This window comes from Pongo abelii, chromosome 1 (assembly GCF_028885655.2).
Source record: "Pongo abelii isolate AG06213 chromosome 1, NHGRI_mPonAbe1-v2.0_pri, whole genome shotgun sequence".
In the NCBI taxonomy this organism is placed as follows: domain Eukaryota; kingdom Metazoa; phylum Chordata; class Mammalia; order Primates; family Hominidae; genus Pongo; species Pongo abelii.
In genome coordinates, this window is record NC_071985.2 from 39,782,415 (window position 1) to 39,806,919 (window position 24,505).

Below are 24,505 nucleotides of genomic sequence, written 5' to 3' on the forward strand. Positions count from 1 at the left end.
TACAGGAATGGCCATGTGGCTCATTTTGGACCAATGAGACTTGAAGAAAATTTTGTTGGAGTGTCTCAAAAAGTTATTGTTCTTCTGGAAGAGTTTTTGAGAGTAGCAATCTTCTTTTTCTTCTGACACATTTTTGTGCATTGATATGGGGGCTGGAATTGCTGCAGCTATCTCATTGTCAGCCTGAGGATGAAGCCACACATGGAAGAGAGCAGAGCCAAGAGAATCACGGGGACACTGAGCTTCAGCCAAGTCAACTGTGAAGCCCGCCCTACATCTGGACTTCCAGTTATGTCAATAATTTTCCTTATTGTTTGAGACAAAAATAGATCCACATTACTTATCAGAATAGCATAATAATTAAAAGTATGAGCTCTAGAGTCAGATGACCCAGGTGTGAATCCCAAGTATGACAATTCTTAGCTATAATATGTGGATAATAATATAACCAAGCTGAAGTAACCCATGTAATATACTTAGCACAAACTCTGGCACATAGAAAGCATTCAGAAAATGCTATTATTGTTAGCAGTATTAGTATTCAAATTGGTGAGAAAAGTATGAGCTATTCAAAAAATCATGTTGGGACAAATAGCTAGTTACTTGGAGGAAAAAAGTGCCATTCTAATAAATAAATTCAAATTAGATCACAGAGTATATGTGGAAAGTAAAAAACTAAAAGAAGCTATGGGTGAATTTCTAATCTCAAAGTTAGAGATACTTTTTAAAGCATGAAATTGGAGGCGTATACTATGAAGGAAGACATAAATAGGTTGGAATATATAAAATGTGAAAAGCTACAGTGTACTAGAAATGCTTGCCATGGCCTTCCTGCCCTCATCCCCTTCAAAGAGCCTTTATCTTTCTAGCCATGGAAGGTTGGCCCAGTTATCACGAATATGCACACTGGCTTGAACACACATCGTGGTCTCTCTTTCAATAAATTGAGACAAGTGACCAAAAGATTCTGATTGCTGCTGTTGGATTTTGAATGAAAGGTTATGTAAGGTTGGGACTGGGGTAGCCATTTCAGCCATGGAGAGGCATAAGTAAGCGGAGACAAGTATTCTGCAAAAATAAGCAAGCATATGGAGCAAACACAATAACCTCTGAAATTGAGCTAAATAGGAGCTAACATTTATTTAGCTCTTATGTGCCAGTATAGAGTCTAAAGGATAAATGCTCAAAGTTTCAAGGTTAATGAGTGGGAGAAGCAGGATTCAAACCAGGATTCAAATTTGACTCTAGTGGCCCACACTCTTGAACACTAGGTGGTACTTCCTCTACAGAAGCCACTGTTCTTTATATGAGTGTTTTCCAGGAGCCATGTGTTAAATCCAGTTCTTCCTGCGTTGGTGAGGATTCTCTCTCTTTTGATAGTCGAGTCCAAAATAGGCAAAATTTATGAATAGCAGTATTATTTTCACTTCTAAGCTGACAGATGAGGATACCCATAAATAAACAGGGCTAGTCACTCCTAGTCCCTTTGTATTCATTTCCCAGGGCTGCCATAACAAATTACCACAAACTTGGTAGCGTAAGACTACAGAAATGTGTTCTCTTACAGTACTGGAATCCAGAAGTCCAAAAGCAAGTTATCAGCACAGCCATGCTCCCCCCAAAAGCTATAGCAGGGAATCCTTCTTTTGTCTCTTCTAGCTTCTAATGTCTGCTGGCAGTTGGAGCTGAGTTGTGCTGGCAACTCCAGTCTCTGCCTCCATCTTCACATCACTTTCTTCTCTTCTGTCTGGGTCTTTTACTCTTCTTATAAGGTAACTTGTCATTGGATTCAGGGCCTCTCAGATAATTGGGGATGATTTCGTCTTGAGATCTTAGTTACATCCTCAAGGACTTTATGTGTCCACTTAAGGTCACGTTCACAGGATCTAAGTGGATATATCTTTTGGGGGAGGACCACCATTCAGCCCACTACACACTCCTAGATGACAATAAAGATATTGACTATGACATTTAATGTGTTTGTCTAGGTGGCAACAGAGATACAGAAGCAAGATATCCTGCAAAGCCATAGTCTGAATTCCTAGAGCAGTTATTTTTATACCACTTATGGAGCTCATGCATCACATTGCCTATCCTTAGTTATGCCTCAGGTTATGCTCAAGGTACATAGAAGAATCCTAAATGGTTTTGTAGGAGAAGGAGGTAAGTAAGAGAAGAGAGAAAGTGAAAGCAGAAGAAAGGAGAGAAGTAGTGAAGGAGCCAGACATGTCAGAAGACCACCTGAAAAATTCATGACATGGATGCATGTATGGTTTAAAAAAGTTTTTTTGTTGTTGTTGTTAGAAACAGGGTCTCACTCTGTCACCCACCCAGGCTGAAGTGCTAAAGCACAGTGGTGAGATCATAGCTCATCCTCCCACCCCAGCCTCCTGAGTTGCTGGGATTACAGATGCATGCCACTGTGCTTGGCTAATTTATTTTTTATTTTTTGTAGAGATGTCTCACTATGTTGCACAGGCTGGCCTAAAATCCCTGGCATCAAGTGATCCTCCTGCCTTGGCCTCCCAAAGTACTGGGATTACAGGCATGAGCCACCGTGCCCAGCCTAAAAAATGTTTTTGGTTTTTCTTTTTTTTTTTTTTTATGGAGTCTCATTCTGTTGCCAGGTTGGAGTGCAGTGGCACTATCTTGGCTCACTGCAACCTACGCCTCCTGGGTTCAAGTGATTCTCCTGCCTCAGCCTCCTGAGTAGCTGGGACTACAGGCGTGTGCCACTATGCCTGGCTAATTTTTGTGTTTTTAGTAGAGATGGGGTTTCACTGTGTTGGCCAGGATGGTCTTGATCTCTTGACCTCGTGATCCGCCCGCTTTTAATTGGTGAAAAAAATGAATTATTATGCAAGCATATAAGGTTGGACAAAGACTATTGAAAAACGATTAGCCTTTATTATGAAGACTATGCATGAGGTACACTGTAACATAATAACATATGGCTATAGCTGTTGTTGACATCTCTCAGATTTTGTGACCTGCTATTGATCTGTAAATGTTTAAGCCAGTACTCAAATTCAATGCACGTAAGGACCATGTGCAAATAAGGACCATTAACCTGCAGATCTGAGCTCTGCCCCCCATTCTTCTAGTCTGTTTATGGAGTAGAGGACTGTGCTAAAGAGTTCAGTAGGAAAGAGTGGCTTTATCCATAAATGATATTCATAGTGGGTTTTGAGAATGAGTGTGGGGCAGGAAAGGCATGGTGGCCTAAGCTTGTTGAACATCATCTAGGAACTCCTGAAAGAAATGGGGAGAGGTCTTTGGAAGAGGCTAAAGTCCCACAATGACAGCTGGGTGAGCAGTCACTGAATTATGAGTTAAGTCTCTTTAAAATCCAAACTGGCATGACTAAGGAAAACATGTATTTCAAATCTAAACTGGATGTTTAGGTGAAGAAAGATATTGGACTATCAGGAAACTCCACCTGGAGGAGGTAGGTTGTAAATTCTCCTTGATGAAAGGAAGTACATGAAGGACCAGGGAGGTGGAAGAATGGCTTGTACAAAAATTAGAGGCAGGAGTTAGATAGGCAGTGAGAAGCTAGTCAGACAAAGAAAATAATAGCAAAATTTATTGCATTTTTTCTTTTACAAAAGTACAGACTTATAAACACTTATCCAAAACTCTTAGAGCCAGATGTATTATGGAATTTTAATTTGTTTTTGGATTATAGATGGTGGTATGGGCATTAATAGATACTACATCGCATCTCCAGTAGGGTTGGAGGGGGCAGCCTGTAAGAGAGCATGTTATTATTTCTGCACTAAAACATTGGAAAGTTCATACTGAGATAAATAAAGGATTTACGTAGCCTCACTTCAGTTCAGGTTAAATTCATTAGGTAGATTTAATTATGAAAAGAAAATCCTTAGTTTTTGGAGTTTTATTATTGTTTCCATTTTTTTCCCATAGCTTTTTGGATTTTGGAATTGCAGATAAGGATTGTGAACCAGTCTAGGCTCACTAAAGGAAAGCTGGAACATATATTTAAAAAAAAAAAAAGCAGAAAAAAAAATGAAGAGAAGAGAGAAAAATCTTCCATTCCCAAACAACCTTGGTGCATTTAATTAAAGTCTATTTCTATTCACAAGTGTGTTCTTAAACATTTTTCCACATAATGCTAATTAGCTTGTGTGAGGAAACCCCTATGTTCTGCTCTATGTAAACCATATTTAGAAGTTTCGGAAAGCTGAAAAGGGCAAAATCCCTCTAAAAATCTAGATTTTTATTTTTTAAAAAAGGTTCCATGAGTCAAAAGGCCTGGTCAAAGTGGAGTAAACAACATGTAACAGGATGTTAAAATTTGACTTTTTCTGCTTTCGTTTCAGCTGAGGTTCAAAGGCTGAGAACATCACAGTAATTGGCAAAGGCTTCCACGTTCTGAAGGGAGGTTCCAGACCACCTGTGCACTTACAGGGAACATGGAAACACAAACAAACATCCCAAGGAAATAAAGGGGCTGACACTGGGAGGCCAGAGAGGATAGGAGTTAGGGAGAAGAAATTAGCAATGTCTCATTGATCTTCCAAAAAGAAGGGGTGGGGGATTTTCCTCACATCAGTCTTCGTGAGAGTGACTTCAAAGAGACCTCAGAGAGCTTGTCCCAAAGAGTTTGATGAGCAAGGAGGACTGGGGTCTGACTCAATCTGAGAGGCCATGGCTATGGGCAAAGCCATTGCATAGCCCAAATTGTGTCACACCTATGGAAACTCTCCCTTGTAGGTGGACCTGAAATCCATCCCACACTCTGCTCACCACCCTGTGGGCCTTGTCCCAGGACTCATCCCTTCTCTTCTGGAGCCATTTCCAATTCTGCCCAAAAGGACAGCCTGAAGTGGTGAGTGTATTCTCTTGTATTCCCAGGGCCCAAAGGAAATAACATAAGCAACTGCTGCCCAAACCACAAGAAGAATAACTAGTATTCCAGAAAGGGCCTCCAAAGAATCCACAAAAGCATGCAATGCAGGAGTCAGATTTGATCATCCACCAAATGGTCAGAGAGCGTGAGTTCTGAATGTCAAGAGAAGACCAATGTATTAGCTGGGTGCCAGCCAAATAAGACCTTTCCTACTCCTTATCCTCTTCCCTGCATTCTTCCTTTGCCTTTAACCCAAGACAGGCTAGAGGGGGTCAGGGAGTGGGAAGAAAGTGGGGAAAGAGAGGAAAGAACGAACACATTTCCTACCAACAGCAGGTTCCAGTTTAGCAAGGGGAGAAGCTTTGGTTAAAGTTGTATTGCACATGACTAGACTTCTTACCTATTTGGAAATGAGACTGTTCTGGGGACTAGAGGCAGCCATAGGATTTTTTATTGACCTGGAGTAACCAGAAAAGTGTTGCCATCTGCCCTAGCTCATGTCCAGGCTCAGGGAGGACCTGCGCACAGAACAGGTTTGAACAGGCAGTGGGAAGAAAGAGTCAACTTGTTTTCTGATTGCACCCTATGAGATCCACTTGTTAGACTGCCAGTTTTTTTTTTAAATGTGCCAGTGTATGTGCTCAACAAAATTAATAAGTAAATAAATGTACTGTTCTAATACACATGAAGCAGTCGTGCAGTTGAGGGGGTCGGAAGCCTGAGTGTTTCTACCCAAGGTTAAGTTTTGGCTTATGTGGGAGGGTGGGCCATCATAGCAGAAGAGAAAGATGGCAGCTAGCTTCCTGGGAAATTTTAGAACACAAAGAAACAGAGCTATGGTGACTATATTTTCTGAAGCAAAATATGGGACACAGAGTCTCAGAAGGATGAAGGCAGACATGATGATAAGTGGGACAGAATTAGCTCTGTCCCAGAAATGCTGGGACTCAGCCACTGTAGAAACAGCAAGAGCCAGAGAACTGGCAAAGAAGCCATGCACTGAGGCTTGTTAGCTGAGTAGAAGAGGTCAAAAGGAGGCCTACGTGCTTTCATTCATCCTCTCTCTACCCTCCATCCCTAACTGCCTTGCTGAGATTTTGAAATGATTACCAATTCAAAGGTGGATTTTAGACTGCTTTAATTGATTGCTCAGAAGGGAGTGCACAAGGATTGAAAAACTTCATTCCTGCCTGCCTTCAGACTTTTAGAGCAACCCCAGGCAAATGAATGAGGCCAAATTTGAAGTGCATCAGGCCTAAATGGCTTCATGGCCAGAGAGTCATCTGGGATCCTGCCCCCCGTTTTTCCCAGCTCTTCCTAAAAATCCTTTCTCAGTTGAGACCCTCATGGTCTAAACTCTTTAGTTGTTTGGATTGAGTTGGGCTCTCAAGATAAATCCACCTATCTTCTCCATACCCCAGAAGACCTGAGGTGTCATCATAAGTATTGAGACATCCCACAATCCAGTGATAATTGAAGCAATGGAATGAATGGATTTATCCAGGGAAAGTGTGTTGAGTGAAAAGAGAAGAGAGTTTAGGATAGAAAAATCCTGAGGAAACCAACAATTAAGGTTGGAGAATTGCCAAGAAACCTAAGAGACTGAGAGAGGACAGTTAAGGTGGCCAGAGAAAACCCAGGGCAAAGTTTTGGCTGATCACTAGGAAAGAGCATTTGGTGTTGAAATAGCACAAAAATGTAACAGAGATAAATAAGATAAAACTTTTACTAAATTTCACAAGGTGACTTTGGCAAGAATATTTCCATGCAAGGTATGGGGCCTGTTGACGGGATGTGAAATGGAGTTCTTCCTAAAGTCTCAGAGTATCAGCACATCTTCTAAGGCAAGAATAAAAGAATAGATTTGAGGAACATCCACAGTTGAAGGGTGGGCCCAAACCAGTTCTGCCTGCATTGCCTAATCACCCGTGCCTAGCCTAAATCACCCTTGGATAAGAGAGAGTTCTCAGTGTCCTGTGCCTATATCCACCAACGCTCAGGGCAGTTTCATCCCTCTCCACTTAGGCCATATGAGAGGGGCCTCAACAGCATTATTTGGAGAACTTTTAATATGTACCCTGGAGTTCAGGGACTGGAATTTGACTCACATCTAAAGTCTAAAGGCAACAGGGAGGGCTGGAACTGCCCTTGCTTGAGAACAAAGCTGAGTGCATTGTGGGATCAACCATGTAGTCCAAGGATTGTCTTCCCAGAGGCCCAATGTGGATCCTGTGGATGGGGGCTGCCCTGGGGTCACCTGCTCAGGGATGGTGGGGTAGACTGGGCCACGTGGCCTGGGCTGATTGAGGCCTAGGAACTGAGGAGAAAGCTGAACTGAAAATAATGAGCTAGAGAAGGCATTGCTCACACAGAGGGAACTGCAGGGGGAATGGGTGGCAGCAGTGGTGTCTCCTGCAGGGGATCTCTGAAGAACCCAGAAAAAGCCCCACAGAATTCACTTTCATATGTCCTCCAAGTCACTGGACTCCCAGGATGGGGATTTTTTTTTTTTTTGCTTTTGAAATAATTTCAAACTTAAAGAAAAGTTGCAAGAATAGCACACACAACCTATTTTTTTTTTCTGTTGAGCCATTTGAGGGTAATAGCTGTAATTGAGGTCATTGCTGACCTCATGTCCCATCTCCCCCAAATACTTAGTGTTCATTTCTTACACAGAGGGACACTGTCCTACATAATCACAATACAGTCATCAAAATGAGGGAATTTATTAGTTTCCTAGGGCTGTCATAACAAATTACCACAAACTGGGTGGCTTAAGACAACAGAAATTTATTCTCTCACAGAGCTGGAGTCAAGAAGTCTGAAATCAATGTGTTGGCAGGGCCACATTCCCCCCAAAGACTCGGAGGGAGAGTGCTTTCTTGCCTCTTCCAGCTTCTAGTGGCTGCCGGCATTCCTTGTGGCTACGTCACAATCTCTACTTTCCATCTTTACATGGCTTTTTCTTCTCTCTGTCTGTGTCTTCTCTTCCTCTGACTCTATAAGGACATTTGGCAGTGGATTAAGAGCCCACTTGGCTAATCCAGGATGATCTCATCACAAGATCCTTAACTTAATTACATCTACAAGGACCCTTTGTCCAAATAAGGTTGCATTCACAGGTTCAGGCAGGTAGGATGTAGATATATCTTTTTTGGGGCCACTATTCAACCCAGTACAGTAACACTGACATATCCATGTTATCTAATCCACAGACCCTATTCAAATTTTGTCATGTGTGCCAATAATATCCTTTATAGCAAAAGGATCCAATCGAGGATCATGTGTTGGTATTTAGTTGTCATGACTCTTCAGTTGCCTTTGCTCTGCAATGATTCTGGTCTTTCCTTTATTTTCATGACCTTGGCACTGTTGGAGAGTACAGCCAGTTATTCTGTACAAGCTGATATGCTGAAGCTGGCTTGTACTAGATTGTGAGAGCTGATGGTTAAATGTTTATAAATTTTGCAAGCAAGAGAATGTCATGTGGATATGGTCATCATGGGAGTGTTGATTCCACAGAAAGGCTACAAATCAGGGCTTTTGATTCTTCCTCTCTGGATAGCTTGTTGTTAAACATTTACCAGTGCGCTATTGATGGATGTCCCTCAGTTTGGATTTATCCGGTGTTTCCTCATGATTTGATTCAGGTTATGCATTTTGGCAGGTTCACAGAAGTAACTTTTGTTCTTCACGTTGCACCCCATCAAGCGATACACATTTTCAATTTATTCCATTACTGGTGATGTTAATAAACCATGATCATTTGAATCAGGTGCCGTCTATCAGGTTTCTCTTCTGTAAAATTACTCTTTTCCCCATCATAATCAGTAAGTTTTTTTTTTTTCGGGTGGTACTTAAAAAAAACTATCTTAACCATTTTTTAAATTATACTTTAAGTTCTGGGGTACATGTGCATGACATGCAGGTTTGTTACATGGGTATACATGTGCCATGTTGGTTTGCTGCACCCATTAACTCATCATTTACATTAGGTATTTCTCCTAATGCTATCCTTCCCCCAGCCAATCTAGAACTAGAAATACCATTTGACCCAGCAATCCCATTACTGGGTATATACCCAAAGGATTGTAAATCATGCTATAAGGACACGTGCACACACATGTTTATTGCGGCACTATTCACAATAGCAAAGACTTGGAACCAATTCAAATGTCCATCAATGATAGAATGGATTAAGAAAATGTGGCACATACACACCATGGAACACTATGAAGCCACAAAAAAGGATGAGTTCATGTCCTTTGCAGGGACATGGATGAAGCTGGAAACCATCATTCTCAGCAAACCATCACAAGGACAGAAAACCAAACACTGCATGTTCTCACTCATAAGTGGGAGTTGAACAATGAGAATACATGGACACTGGGAGAGGAACATCACACACCGGGGCCTATCTTAACTATTTTTAAGCAAACAGTTCGGGGGCATTCAGTACATTCATATTGTTGTGCAACCATCACCACCATCCATCTCCAGAACTCTTTTCATGTAGCAAAACTAACTATACTCATTAAACAATAACTCCATATTCTCTCCTTTCCCAGCCCCTGGCAACCACCCTTCTACTTTCAACTTTGTATAACTTTCACCACTCTAAGAACTTCATATAAGTGGAATCATAGAGTTTCCTCCAATTGCAAACCAACACCAGAGGGTTCATTCTCTTTCTGTGGCTGGCTTATTTCCCTTTGCATGATGTCCTCAAGGTCCAGCCATGTCGTAGCATGTGTCAGAATTTCTTTCCTTTTAAAGATTGAGTAATATTCCATTGTATATACATACTACATTTTGCTTATCCATTCATCTACTGATAGACACTTGGGTTGCTAATAGTGAAACATACAGTGTTTTTGCTATTACAAATACTGTTCCTGTGAACATGGATATATGAGTATCTCTTTGAGACCCTGCCTTCTTTTCTTTTCTTTTCTTTCCTTTTTTTTTTTTTTTTGAGATGGAGTCTCACTGTGTCACCCAGCCTGGAGTGCAGTGGCGAGATCTTGGCTCACTGCAACCTCCGCCTCCTGGGTTCAAGTGATTCTCCTGCCTCAGCCTCCTGGGAAGCTGGGATTACAGGCACCTGCCACCATGCCCAGCTAATTTTTGTATTTTTAGTAGAGACAGGGTTTCACCATATTGGCCAGGCTGGTCTCAAACTCCTGACCTCAGGTGATCCGCCCACCTTGGGATTACAGGCACGAGCCACCACACCTGGCCTCCTGCTTTCAATTCTTCTGTGTATATGCCCAGAAATAGAATTGCTGGATCACATGATAATTCTATTTTAAATTTTCTGAGGTACTACCATACTGTTTTTCATAGTGACTCTACCATTTTACATTCCCATCAACAGTACACAGCATTCCAATTTCCCCACATTCTCACCAATACTTGCTATTTCTGTTTTTTTTTTTTTGTGGCTGTGGGGGATAGTAGCCATCCTAGTGCTGTGAGGTGGTATCTCATTGTAGTTTCAATTTGCATTTCCCTAATGATTAATGATGTTTAGCATCTCTTCATGTGCTTACTGGCCACTTGTTTGTCTTCTTTGGTAAAATGTTTATTCAAGTCCTTTGCCCATTGAATTTTTAAAAAAATTTGAGTTGATAAGTAATATTTGTATATAGTTATGGGGTACATGTGATATTCTGTTACATCCATAAAATATGTAATGATCAAGTAAGGGTATTTAGGATATCCATCATCACAAGCATTTATTATTTCTGTGTTGAGAACATTTCAAGTCCTCACTTATTTTGAAATGTACAATACATAGTTACTAACTATAGTCACTCTACTATCGAACATTAGAAATTATTCCTTCTAACTGCATATTTGTAATCAGTAACCAACCCCTCTTCACCCTCCTGCCCACACGCTGACATCCTTCCCAGTCTCCGTTAACTATCATTCTACTCTCTACCTTCATGAGATAAACCTTTTTAGTTCCCTCATATGAGTGAGTACATGCACTGCTTTTCTGTGTCTGACTTATTTCATTTAGCATAATGACTTTCAGTTCCATCCACATTACTGCAAATGACTGGAGTTGCATATATCTCTTTGATATATTGATTTTCTTTTTCTTTTTTTTTGAGATGGAGTCTAACCCTGTCTCCCAGGCTGGAGTGCAGTGGCACGATCTTGGCTCACTGCAACCTCTGCCTCCTGGGTTCAAGTGATTCTCCTGTCTCAGCCTCCCAAGTAGCTATAATCCCAAGTAGCTGGGATTACAGGCATAGGCCACCACGCCTGGCTAATTTTTGTATTTTTAGTAGAGGCGGGATTTCACCATGCTGGCCAGACTGGTCTTTAACTCCTGACCTCAAGTGATCCGTCCACCTTGGCCTCCCAAACTGCTGGGATTAGAGGCATGATCCATTTCACCTGGCCAATTTTCTTTCTCTTTGATAAATACCCAATAATAGGATTGCTGGATCATATGATAGTTCTATTTTTAGTTTTTTGAGAAATCTCCAAACTGTTGTCTATAGTGACCGTAATAATTTACATTCCCACCAACAGTATATAAGAGTTCCCTTTTCTCTGCATCCACACTAGTATCTGCTGTTTTGTCTTTCTGATAACAGCAATTTGATAAGATGATATCTCATAGTAGTTTTAATTTGCATTTTCTTAATGATTAGTGATGTTGAGCATTTTTCAAATACTTGTTAACCATTTATATGTTCTATGTCTTTTTTTGAGAGATGTCTGTTCAGGTCTTTTGCCCATTTTAAAATCAGATAGTTTTTTTTTCCTATTGAGTTATTTTTTTTCCTATTGAGTACCTTGTATATTCTGGATATTAGTCCTTGTCGGATGAATATTTTGCAAATATTTTCTCCGATTAAACAGGTTGTCTTTTCACTCTGTTGATTGTTTCCTTTGCTATGCTGAAGGTTTTTAGTTTAATATAGTCCTCTTTGTCTATTTTTGTTTTTGCCTGTGCTTTTGGGGTCTTAGTCATAAAATACTTGCCTAGACCAATGTCATGGAATGTTCTCCCTACATTTTCTTCTGGTTTCATTGTTTCAGGTCTTACATTTAAGTCTTTAATCTGTTGGGCACTAATTTTTGTATATGGTGAGAGATAGAGATCTAGTTTCATTCTTCTGCATATGAATATTCAGTTTTTCCAGCACCATTTATTGAAGAGACTGTCCTTTCCCCAATGCATGTTCTTGGTGCCTTTGTTGAAAATCACTTGGCTGTAAATACGTGGGTTTATTTCTGGGTTCTCTATTCTTGTCCATTGTTTTGTCTATTTTCCTACCAATACCATGCTGTTTTGGTTACTATAGCCTTTAATATATTTTCAAGTCAGGTAATGTATTACTTGCAGTTTTGTTCTTTTTGCTTAGGATTGCTTTGGCTATTTGGGTCCCTAAACATTTTAGGTATTTTTTTTTCTATTTCTGTGAAAAATGTCATTGGTCTTTTGATAGGAATTGCATTGAATCTATAGATTGCTCTTGGTATTATGGTCATATTAACAACATTAATTATTCTAATCCATGAGCATGGGATATATTTCCATTTGTTTGTGTCCTCTTCTATTTCTTTAATGGGTGTTTTATAGTTTTTCCTGTAGAGGTCTTTTACCTCCTTGGTTAAATTCATTCCTAGGTGTTTTTTTTTTTGTTTGTTTTTTTTGTTTTTTTTCTGTAGCTATTGTAAATGGCTTTTTTTTTTTTTTTCAGATTAATCGCTGTTAGCATATGGGGACACTGTTGATTTTTGTATGTTGATTTTGTATACTGCAACTTTACTGAACTTGTTTATCAGTTATAAGAGTTTTTTTGTGTAGCGTTTAGGCTTTTCTGATTATAAAATCATGTCATGTGAATGAGTGAAAATTTGACTTCCTGTTTTCTAGTTTGGATGTCTTTTGTTTCTTTCTCTTGCCTGATTGCCCTGGCTAGGACTTCCCGTACTGTGTTGAATAAGAGTGGTGAAAGTGGGCATCCTTGTTTAGTTCCAATTATTAGAGGAAAGGTTTCCAGTTTTTCCCCATTCAGTATGATGTTAGCTGTGGGTCTGTCATATATCCTTTGCCCATTTTTGAATCAGGTCCTTTGTGGTGTTTTTGGTTGTTGTTGCACAGGGTAGTACTTTGAGACTATGTAAATACCCTCTTCCTTGTTTAACTTTTACCCACTACTTTTAGCATCCTTTGTTGCTTCCTGGCTGAATTATTACAATTATGGTTACCAAATGGTGATTTTCTAAGTTCATCATTTCGTATCAGTTGGCTTTCCACTTCATGAAAAATCCTTCCCCTCTCTTAATTTATTTATTCATGCATTTATTTATGACTTCATGGACTTATTTCCTATTTTTGCAATGGGTGATAATCTGATACTATTATTTGTTTTGATGCCCCAATGGTTCTAGGTTTGGCTAGTGGGATCTCTTTAAAGTTAGCCTCTGTGTCCTAGTAATGTGTGCCTATTATCCTTTGAGCAGTTCTGTACTTACTGGCAGAACAAGATTTTCAGGCTTATGTTGTACCTTTCTTGCCACTGCCCTGGAATAAATCATTTCTCTAAGAAGCCTTGGTGGTTTTTTTTTCTGTTTTTTTTGTTTTAGTGGAGAACGATATTTAGAAAACAAGATCTGGGCACCAAGTGTGCTCCCAGGTCCTGTCAGTGATCAGAGTGAGTGAATACATGCATGTATATGTAGACACACATCTATATTTACATATCTGTCCTTGTATATTAAACAATTATTAATTCATACCCACACTTCCAATTGCAATCCAACACTAGAGGATTCATTCTCATTTTCTTCCTTTTCATATTTGTAACATTGATAGTGAGAACCTGAGGCTTCCAAGATCTGCAATATGTGTTACTTATGTGATTAATGCTCCTGTATGTGATCATTCTTCATTTGGCCTCTTCATCCCACCTGGGTTCTGACACCCCAGTGCCAGGCTACATGAATGCCTGGTGAATGCCTTCTTCACCCTATGTCGGGCTGCCCACGGCAGGCCCCTTTGCAGATGCCCTCATCACCCCCCTTAGTTCTGATACCCTGTGCCAGGTGCCACATGAATAGCCTCCTTGGCCCACTTGGGCTCTGAAACTTCACACTAGGCCACCACTGCTGCCCCACGTGAGAATGCCATCCTCATCTCACTCAGTCTCTGATGTCCCAAACCTGTTCTGTGACACAAACCTGTCCCATCCTGCTCAAGTTTTTCAATCTGTGCTGCCACCTTCCTCCCCCGTGAAGATGCCTATCTTGCTTGGCCTCTATGAGTGGCCTTTAGATTGAATTATTCAGAGCCAAGGATGCTAAAAAATGCTCGACAATGCATCAGACAGTCCCACACAATGAAGAATTGTCCCTCACCAAAGGCCAATAGTATCCTTATTAAGAAGCCCTGACACGAAGGCCTAGAAACAGAAAGGAAATATGGAGGGAAAATATGACTGTGAGTCTCCAACACAATTTAAGGAAAGACATGAAGCCAGAAATCCAGGTACTAGCAAGCCATTTTATCATTTGTTCATTCAAGAAGAATGTGTTGATTATTTGCAAAATTTGTTAGCTCCAGGGAATCAGAGATGAATGAACAATGTGCCTGCCTTTAAGGAGAGCACAGCCTAGTCACTGTGGGTAAAATGCTGTGTTTCAACAGCTTTCAGAGGCAAGCAGTTGTAAAACATACTACTATTTTGTATACCAAGAAATAAAAACCCTTCCAATAGATCTATAACATGATTTTTATCCCTTAGAGTGTTTGTTTTATGTTTGTTGCTACTTATGTTGTTTCTAGTTTTTGTTTGTTTGTTTTTACAACTATAAACAATACAGTAACAACTTGGCTTACACTAGAATGTGGGTGCACAACAGGTATCTTGCCTTGGCCTTCTTGCTCCCTGCCATAGCCTTGGCATCCGGCATAGTACCTGACTCAGAGTTGACCCTCATGCATATTTTTTGAATGAATGAATGAATGACTATGTTTGGGAAGCACTTGTTCAAGTTTGTTTATAGAATGAACTTCTCAGACATGAAGTTCTGCTCTCTCTCCCCGACCATTCCTCTTGAAGTACTTAAGCAAACTTCTACTTATGGAAATCAATACAGGCAGCCCTCTGTATCCATGGGTTTTGCGTCTGTGAATTTAACCAACCATGGGTTGAAAATATTCAGGAAATAATTTTGTGTCTGTATTGAACACGTACACACTTTTAAAATCTTGTCATTATTCCTTAAATAATACAATATAACAGCTATTTACATAGCATTTACATTGTATTAGGTATTATAAGTCATCTAGAGAGGATTTAAAGTGTCCAGGAGGATGTGCCTAAGTTATATGCAGATACTATGCCATTTCATACAAGGGACTTGAGCATCCAAGGATTTTGGTATCTGTGGGAGGTCCTGGAACCAATCCATTGAAGATATTGAGGGTGTATATGATTATATTCAAAAGAAGGAAGCACAGCAAGAAGCAAATAATTTCTGAAATGAATTTCTCATAAAAGGTTATGAAAAGAGGCACAAAGCAATGGAAAAAACAACACTCCCAACAACTTATTGAAATGTTTCTATGATTATAAAAGTTACACATGCATGCATACACACACACACAATGAAAATTTGGAAAATGAAGAAAAATATGAAGCTAAAAATAAAAATCATTCATTGTTCTATAGTTTAGATATAATCATGCTAATATTTTGGAAAATGTCCTTCCAGAGATATAGATATAGCTATGGATACAGATACAGATACAAATATATATATATAGTACAACTAGTTATTTTCCTACTGCCAGACATTTAGGTTACTTCCAGTGTTTTGCAATTTAAAAAATCCTACAACAAATGTTTTTGTACCTAAATCTGTGACTAATTTAATAGCTATTTCCTTGATATATTCTTGCACTTAGACTGGGTGAAATAAAGGAAACATTCTTTTTTTTTTTTTTTTTTTTGAGATGGAGTTTCACTATGTTGCCCCAGTCTGGAGTGCAGTGCTGCGATCTCGGCTCAATGCAACCTCTACCTCCCAGGTTCAAGTGATTCTCCTGCCTCAGCCTCCCAAGTAGGTGGGACTACAGGCACCCACCTCCTCACCCAGCTAATTTTTGTATTTTTAGTAGAGACGGGGTTTTGCCATCTTGGCCAGGCTGGTCTCAAATGCCTGACCTCGTGATCCGTCCGCCTTGGCCTCCCGAAGTGCTGGGATTACAGGCGTGAACCATTGTGTCCGGCCAAAGGAAACATTCTTAAGGCTTCTGGTACATATTTCCAAATTACCTTAGACAAAATGACAAATAAAGACCTAGACTTTAAAAAATACACAAAAAATAAACAATTAAATGAGTATAAGAATCATGCATTTTTCCTGCTCTGAGTACAGTCATCTCTCAGTATTCAAAGGGGGATTGTTTCCAGGATCTTCTGTGGATACCAAAATCCATAGATACTCAAGTCCCTCATATATAAAATGATGTAGTATTTGCATATTACCTATGCACATCCTCCTGTATACTTTAAATCATCTTTAGATTACTTATAATACCTAATTTGGTGCCTACGCCTTATATCATTTCTGTGAATTCAACATAGTACCCAGCATGTGGCAAATTCAAGTTTTGCTTATTAGAACTCTGTTAATTTATTTCCCCCCATTTTTTTTTTTTGATCCACATTTGGTTGACTCCACAGATGTAGAACCCAGGCATACAGAGTGCTGGCTGTATACTGATCTTGTCCTTTTTCTTTTCTTTTTCTTATTGTTAAGAAATTCAAGTGCCAATATTGAAGCTTAAGCACAGGATCTATACTGAGTCTAATTTGGGCACATTTATATTCTCCTTTCCTTAAGACCTAGTTTTCTATTTGTGTTTTTCCAAATAGAATGTATTTGTTGTAAGCCTTCTCAAACTCCTTGGTAAGGAAACATAAAGATACGAATGATGGTAGAACCTTGCTATTTCCATCCACAAGTGCACTTGAATGAAACCTGTGGTCTAGCAGGGATAAGTAACCTCTACTACCTAAGTTCAGCCTAGCCTTTCCAGAAGAGAACATGAAGCAACAATAATTACGGGTAGCATTATATTATTCTCAACCTGCACTAAATTGTCACTGTCTTCATCAAAGAGTCTTCCTCCCTTTCAAATCTCCCCCACTCCTTTCTTTTTGGGGCCGATGCAGAACTGAATTCCTAAATAAATCTAGCAGATTCTGTCTCAATCCTCACAATGTTGCCCAAACACGATCTCTTAAATTGAGACAACAATGATTATATTTTATAGAATAAATTTTCTGGAATTTTTATGCCCAGGTTGCTGATTTTACTCTGATCTCCTTCTTGGCATTCTTATAGGCCCTATGGATGACACGTCTACATACACACATACCTCGCCTCTGCATACCACACAGTTCAACCCTGTGCAGCTGTTGCCACTCCCCATCCCTCATGTAAATGCTTACGTTCACATGGATAAACACTTCCACTCACCTCAGAAATCCTGGTTCCTGAAGATTATTTCTGAGGTAATTGGATTTAAGGGTAAAGAGGCATCTTTTCTTAGAAAAATGAGAACAACTGTGGCGAGGGATAAATTACCCCTTTCCACTCTGGTTCTGAGGCCTGTTCATAATCTGGAGTTTGGGTTCCCCCCGCCCCCAATACCCTGAGGCATAGCCATACATTGAGACATTGGCCCACCTTTCAGGAAGGAGTGGGTATGCCAGAACTGAAGGCGGGGATGACATTAACATCTGTATATCCTTGTCTATGCAAAACATCATTATAGGTCTTCCAAGTCCTGTTAGTTGATATGTGTAGTTGAAAAACCTGTTTTTTTTTCCCCCACTTCATAATGTTGAATTTTTGAAATAGGTTTAGACCACACAGGCAGACCTCCACTGACAAAAGGTTAAAATCCAGCAAGTGACTTCATCTGTTAGTTTGAGTTTTCCCACAAAGCACTGTCTTATGAATGTTTGCCCCCGGCTAGTCAACTCAAAGTGCCTGAAAGACTGCACACGTACATTAAAAAACAGTATGAAACAATGCTGCAAATGAGTAAAACAGAAAAGGAATACATTTGAATAAGACTATCTATATATAGGGAAAGTTGATTTTTTAAAAAGATTTACTTGGAGAAAAGTGAATAGTTAACTGGAGACACTTATGGAGCTTCTCAAGAGAAGTCTGATTCAAAGGTTATTGAAAAGGTTCTTTTATTCCTTCTGATCTATTTTCATTTTGAATATTTAAAGCAACTGAGTCTTTTATGATGTCCAATTTCACTTCAAAATATACCTTGCATTTTCCTTGATCCAGAAGGATTACTATCCCTACACGTATGCTTGCCGAGTATGTTTAACATTTGCGTTATTAGTAGTTACGAGTAGTATTAACAGTATTTGGATTACCAATAAACCCAAAAAAGAGAAATGATTTTCTCTTTCTAAAGTTTCTAAACCTTAAACTTTAGAAACTTTCTAATCTTCTAAAGATTTCTAAAGTTAACTTACCAAAATGTAGTAGATAAAGACAAAGAAGAAACATTGAAATGGCTCTGGTGAGTTCTGAAAAAGACTTCATAGGAGGTAGGGGGCTAAGTAGATTTTGAGAGGAGAAGGGAGCAGAGGAAGACAGGGTTTGTCCATGATTCCTCTCAGGGGCATAAAGCGGGTGGAGAAATGGCCTTAGATGCTCAGTTCTAGCTGCCATGTGTGCAACTGATGACACACGCCTCAGTGATGGGATTCACCAAGCCCAGGAGCCCGAAAATGAAACCAACTTTACTTTTCTAATATTGAACCTAAGATGGCCTATTTTGACTAATGTCAGATAAACGTTTTTCCAGATGTTTTCAAATGTTCTTTGCCCACTCCAGTGATTTTTTTTAGTCAAATTCAGTATTAATATTTCTACTTTGGTTTGTTTCACAAATGCTATTTAGGTATTCTCTTTCCATTCTTTCTCTTACCCTATTGTCCCCTGCACGCACTGCCTGATAGAAGGACTTTGTTTTTTGTGATGGACCTTGAATGTGAGAGGGAATGAGTCTTTTGTGTGTGTGTGTGTGTGTGTGTGTGTGTGTATGTGTGTGTGTGTGGTTCACATGTGGGATGGCCTGGAGGGTATACTTTTTTCTAGTCTTACGTGTTTTTTAGCATGGGTGATGTGGGAGAGATTGCTAGTTGTTTATCAATGTCAGTGTCTTTTACAGAAATAGAACTCCTGATTTTTAGCTGGACACATGTTCCCTTTGAATAAAGATAACAATTGCAGCCAGCTGTGGCAGAAGAAAAGTGTACACCTTCCAGGTGGTATCCTTCTTTTTTCATTTTCTTGAGTTAGAATCAGACATGCCAATGAGCCATCTTGGACATGCAGATATAAACAAGCACTCTAGGAATGGTGGTTCTGAGATAGAAGGGCCTCCTGGGCAGCCTCATAGGACAGAACTACCATATCAGCCCTGGACTGCCTATCCAGCATGTTTTGTGTGAGATAAATAAATTTAGATTTGCTTAAGCCATTGTAAATTCGGGTCTTCGTTACAGTAGCTGAATTTACATCCTAACTAGCAAGTGGTGGAAGGAGAGGAGGCTAATCAATGTAACAGGATGTTACACATACAAGAAACTTGCTCAATAGGTGCCAAGAAAAGGTGGTGAATAGTGGATAGATGTGGACTACAAGGAGGTTCCCAGAAGCAGCAGTATTGTCTCTGTTAATGCTACAGAGGTAACCAAGCCTTTAAGGAACATATTAGAAGTATAGTATTCCCATGTAATGCAACACCCAGAAATGCATTGTGGATAAAAACAATTCTTTATCACTGAAACTCAATAAACAACTTAATGTATTCCCTAGAAGAAATGATTAAAACTCCATCCCAGTACTGTTTGGCTGACCTTAAGATCAATTTGATGTTTAGCATCCCATATTTATAGAGTTTAGATTTTAAAGAGGAAGGATTAATGAACATGTTTACTGACTGATTAAAAGAATACATCATAAAGCAGAGAATATCCTTCAGTTGCGGCAAGACAGCAATGTGCCTGTACTTTGCAAGTTTGTAGACAGGTTTCAAGGCCAAAAAGCTGGAATCTTTTGGCTACACAAGCAATAAACATCAAAGATACTCATCCAGCTAGATTTCCCATCTCCCAGAGTTCATGGAAATTACCAAGTGTCATTCAATAAGTGTAGGAGATATGGGGAAACAGAGATTATCAGAATTTCATCACGTCCTTGGGCTCAACAGTAATTCTTAGTCCTTCTGAGCACATTTAGATCGTGGGTACATTCTAGAAAGTTACATTTGTCAAAGGTGAAATACATCTTTTGCCTAGAGTGAATGTATTAGTTAATCAACTGAAATCATTAAAGCCACCTACATCATGACCGATGTGAGGATTTTGGCCAATGCCCTGGGATGGACTGGGGATGTGCCCAGCACCCTCCCACTCAGTATGCATCTGGAAGCTCTCCCTTTCTTCCAGCCCAGAGAGAGTCTGTGTCTGGGGAGGGGTGGGGAGTGTGTGTTGTCTGGGAAGCACCGGGATGCATATCAATCACTCTGTTTGGCGGGTAGCACAGACACACTGCCCCTTTATCCAATCACTATGCAGGCCTTCCCTGGGCCAGAAAGGAGAACTCTTTACAATACAGATGGTGCTATTAGTTTCAATAAGAATGTTTGTGAAGTGCTTAACAGTTTACAGAGTCCTCTAGGTTATTTGTTTTTATTTTGCCAGGAACTACATTTAGATGGCGGATTTTGATCCTGGTGTTTGCACTTTCCAGCCACATCCTTCTAACTGACTAATCAACAAAGATGTGTGGAACTTGTCTCCTGGATCTATGATAAAAATGGGCCTAGAAATGTCCCAGGCTGGGAACTCACTATTTTTTTTTACTGGTGATGGCTTCTGATGCTACCACCATCCAGAACACCAGGGACCTCTCTTGATCCCACAGAGATCTTTTCATGACCATTTCTCTGGGACACAATTCCTCCCTACCCAGCTGGTTGTTTAAATTGATCTTTTCATGTTAACATGTTCAGATTTTGGAGAATACACCCAGTATAGGCAGGTCTGTTCATCTTTTTTTTTTTTTTTCTTGTTGTTCATTTTATTTAGCTTTAGCTTAGCCCACTTATCAGACAACTGTGTGTTGCTAAAATAGTTCACTTCTCAGTTGTACCTTCACATTTACATAACTTCACCAACCTATGGCTTTTGGTCATAGAGGAAGCAAAGTCCTTTTTATCCATTGTGACTGGGTCTCTCACTTAGGACCAGGACAGGCTGTACCTCCAGCAGCCTCTCAAGTCCCTTCGACCTTCCTTTGTAGAAAACAATTCAGGCTTCCAATAGGCACTCTGAACTACTGCTTTTTCTCTGTTACTTAAAAGAATTTTGTAGCCGATCTACCTTGACCAATCCTTCATTTTTTATGGTGTCACTAGTTTGTAACAGTGTCTCCTTTACTCAGGATGCATGCCTCTCATTGAGTCCACAAATCACCCGCCTACAAGTCTCTTATCAGTACATCTGCTCGTTCATGCATATGAGTAAGCTGTTAATCAGCTTTTGTTTAATATTACTATGAACATTTCAACTTCAAGTTAATATTGTAACTAGGTCTCTCCCTTAGGACCAGTACAGGCTGTACCTCCAGCAGCCCCTCAAGTCCCTTTGACCTTACTTTGTAGAAAACAATTCAGTCTTCCAACGAGCGCTCAGAGCTACTGCTTTTTCTCTGTTACTTAAAAGAATTTTATAGCCCACCTACCTTGACCAATCCCTCATTACTTCTCTGTATGGAAACTGATAAAAATTTATGTCTACTTCAGAGCCTAGCATCATCCCTGGCATTTTTTTTCTTCTATCTTCCACATATGTCCCTGTCCCACTCACCAGCCAGAGAGGAGACGACAACAATGCTTCCATTGCTCTGCTTCAGCATGGGCAAGGCAGCTACAGTCAGGACCACGTAACTGAGGAAGTTGACTTCCATGCTTTTGCGCACATGGTGAATATCATCATGAAAAAGATTCAAAGAAGTGTTGGTGATGTGGTTGAGAATGAGCATGTCTAGTCCTCCTGCAAGAGATGGCTATATTAAGAAATCATCTGGGGTTGATACCTTTCCCATTCTCCTCCCAAAAGCTCTTTGGTGACCCAAGGGCAAAGTTCAGAGGTGGAGGGAAGAGAAACAGCCTCACCCATGAGCTTTCCTGCTTGGGCAACAAATTGCTCTGCGAAGGTCATGTCTTCCATGGTGCCAGCAATGTAGTGTGCTGAGGCTGCTCCAAGCTCCAGGCAGTGGGATACCACCTGCAGTGATACAGCAGAAATGGCATCAGTCTTAGCTGCAGATTTTTGGGGGGTAGTCTCTGAAGTAATGGGGGGCTTAAATGAGAGATTGCTCACAGCCCTGTTTAGGTAAGAAATGGTAAGTATGTTTGTGTGTGTTTTGACTAATATAACCTTCATGATCATCGTCCTCTGTCTGAAATATTTTCTGAAACATGGTGGGGTTCAAATGGATAAATCATCCCTGTGCTGGGGTTTAAGTTCATGATTTATGCTCATGGCTTCTGTGAATAGGCATTTCTGAAGGCATTATGAGTGTAGTTGCTGGTTACTATGTGGGTAGCTCTAGGTTTGTGAATGTTTGTACACCCTTGGGTTTGTGAGTCCATGAGAGGGCATGTGTCTGGGAGTCTGCATGGGTATGAGGATATGTATTCATGAGCAGGTACTGGGATTTCAGTTTTTGAAAACATCCCTATGTATCTGTAGTTCCATGTGTAAATGTGTGTGACTAGGCATGTCTGTGAGCATATATAGCTCAAGGACTCTGTTGCAGAATATATTACACACACACACACACACACACACACACACAAGAATGAATGCTTAAATGCATACTTTTATATTCCTGTGGGTTTTTTGGTGTTTGAATCTATATATGAGAGCGCAAAATTAAGTGTCTGTGTGTGTGCATGTGCATCTGTATATAGATCTGCGATATGCTAGCTTCTGTGTGTATGTGAGCATATATAAGAACACATCTGAGCATGTGATGGTACATGTATCTGCGGGCATAGAACCCTCACCTTCTGTAGAGTTTCTTTTGACCTCGCTGTCACCACCACATGGGCTCCCATCTTCGCCAGATGATAAGCCATCTCTCTTCCAATCCCTTTGCTGGCCCCTGTGACAATCACTTTCTTTCCTTGGAGCATCTCTGGGGAACCCCAAAAGGAAGTGAGGACCATACCCAAGTTGGCAGCAAAATTCCTTCTCCCTCTCTGGATATAGGCAGGCTTATCTCAATTTGTAACGTAAAGGTTATGAGCCGAGATCAGTTTGTCACAAACTGCGTAAATCACTGTGGGAACAGGCCAGGTCTTTCATAAACATGCTCTGAAGTGGGAGGTTTGGGCTGACAGCCTCCCTACTGTCATTTCTAAAAACCTCCATGGAAAGAGATCATAGGATGAAGCCAGAAAAGTCATGGTTCAGCTAAAATGCTGGAGTTCCAGACATTTCTGGACTCTTTCAATTTTGCTCAATTGAAAGTACATTTAACAAGGAATCAAAACACATGTGTTCATAGAAATTCCAGGGATTTTCCCTCACTTCTATGTAGTCATCATCTCCAGTTTTTTTTTTTTTTTTTTTTTTTTTGCCTCCCACTTATCAGTCTCTTCATAGAGCCCAATTAGCTGCTGAGTTGTGAATTTGGGTATTACTCTCATTTTTGTAGAAGATTTGAAACTGCTTTCCATTAAGGGTGCCAAATAAAGCATGGCCTATTTGGCTAGATTTTGGCTACACGATTACCCTTCTTACACAGTCCCCCCTGCCCACAGCCTGTAGCTGGAGGACACAAAAATACCATCTTACCTCAGGGTTCCCTCATTTTCACCAGCTTTGAGGATCAAGAACACATCTTGGTCCTCAGGAACACTCAAGCACCCCTGTGTTTTTTAAACCTATTCCTCCAAAATGAGACGCATGGGTACTTACCTGGTCTGAATTCCTCGTTTGCAGAATAGTAGTAGTAGGCCATGAAGAGCCCCAGAATGAGGAGGAGATATTTTTTCATAAAAGCCATCCGACAGGGAGCTGGCCTGAAGACTCCTGTAGGACACACAGAGAGAGAACCTACAGAGCTTTCTACAACCTCCTAAGCAGGCAGCAGCCTCTGAATTGTGACATCAGGGACGGGGGAGGCTGGAGTAGTCTCAGGCAGTGCTAGCCAATTTCCCTGTCAGAGCAGCGATTGGCTTTGGGTGGGATCCCATTCGTCCCTGGCAGCCTGTGTGGTGGATTTCATAATGGACAATGTTTACTCCATTTCATTGAGCAAGAGGAGACTTCCAGATGGCCAAGCTCATGACTGTACAGGACTGGATTCCTGAGCATCCCTACCCGAGTCCATCTTACTCTTAACACCATTTACGCCAGGGATCAATGATCTTTCAATAATGATTTGTCAAAGACAGAGACAGAGGAGTGCATGTAGGGCTTCTGGGGGGAAATGTGAGTAATAGCAAGGAGAGCCAAACTCAAGCGAAATCTCACTCTC

General features: G+C 40.4%; 1 protein-coding gene across 2 annotated transcripts in view; it reads right to left on the reverse strand.

The window, feature by feature from the left end:
- HSD11B1 (hydroxysteroid 11-beta dehydrogenase 1) overlaps positions 1-24,157 on the reverse strand; it is a 38,204-nt gene extending 14,047 nt beyond the window's left edge. Inside the window, exons 1-4 of one of the 2 annotated variants that reach the window (XM_054521337.2) lie at positions 23,944-24,157; positions 23,028-23,158; positions 22,131-22,242; positions 21,823-22,008 (exon numbers count right to left, since the gene is read on the reverse strand). In XM_054521337.2, the coding sequence (XP_054377312.1) occupies positions 21,823-22,008; positions 22,131-22,242; positions 23,028-23,158; positions 23,944-24,031 (517 nt within the window). In that variant the 5' untranslated portion in view covers positions 24,032-24,157. The remainder of the gene's footprint in view (positions 1-21,822; positions 22,009-22,130; positions 22,243-23,027; positions 23,159-23,943) is intronic. The other variant, XM_024235674.3, reaches the window with a different exon arrangement.
- Positions 24,158-24,505: the final 348 nt, after the last annotated feature.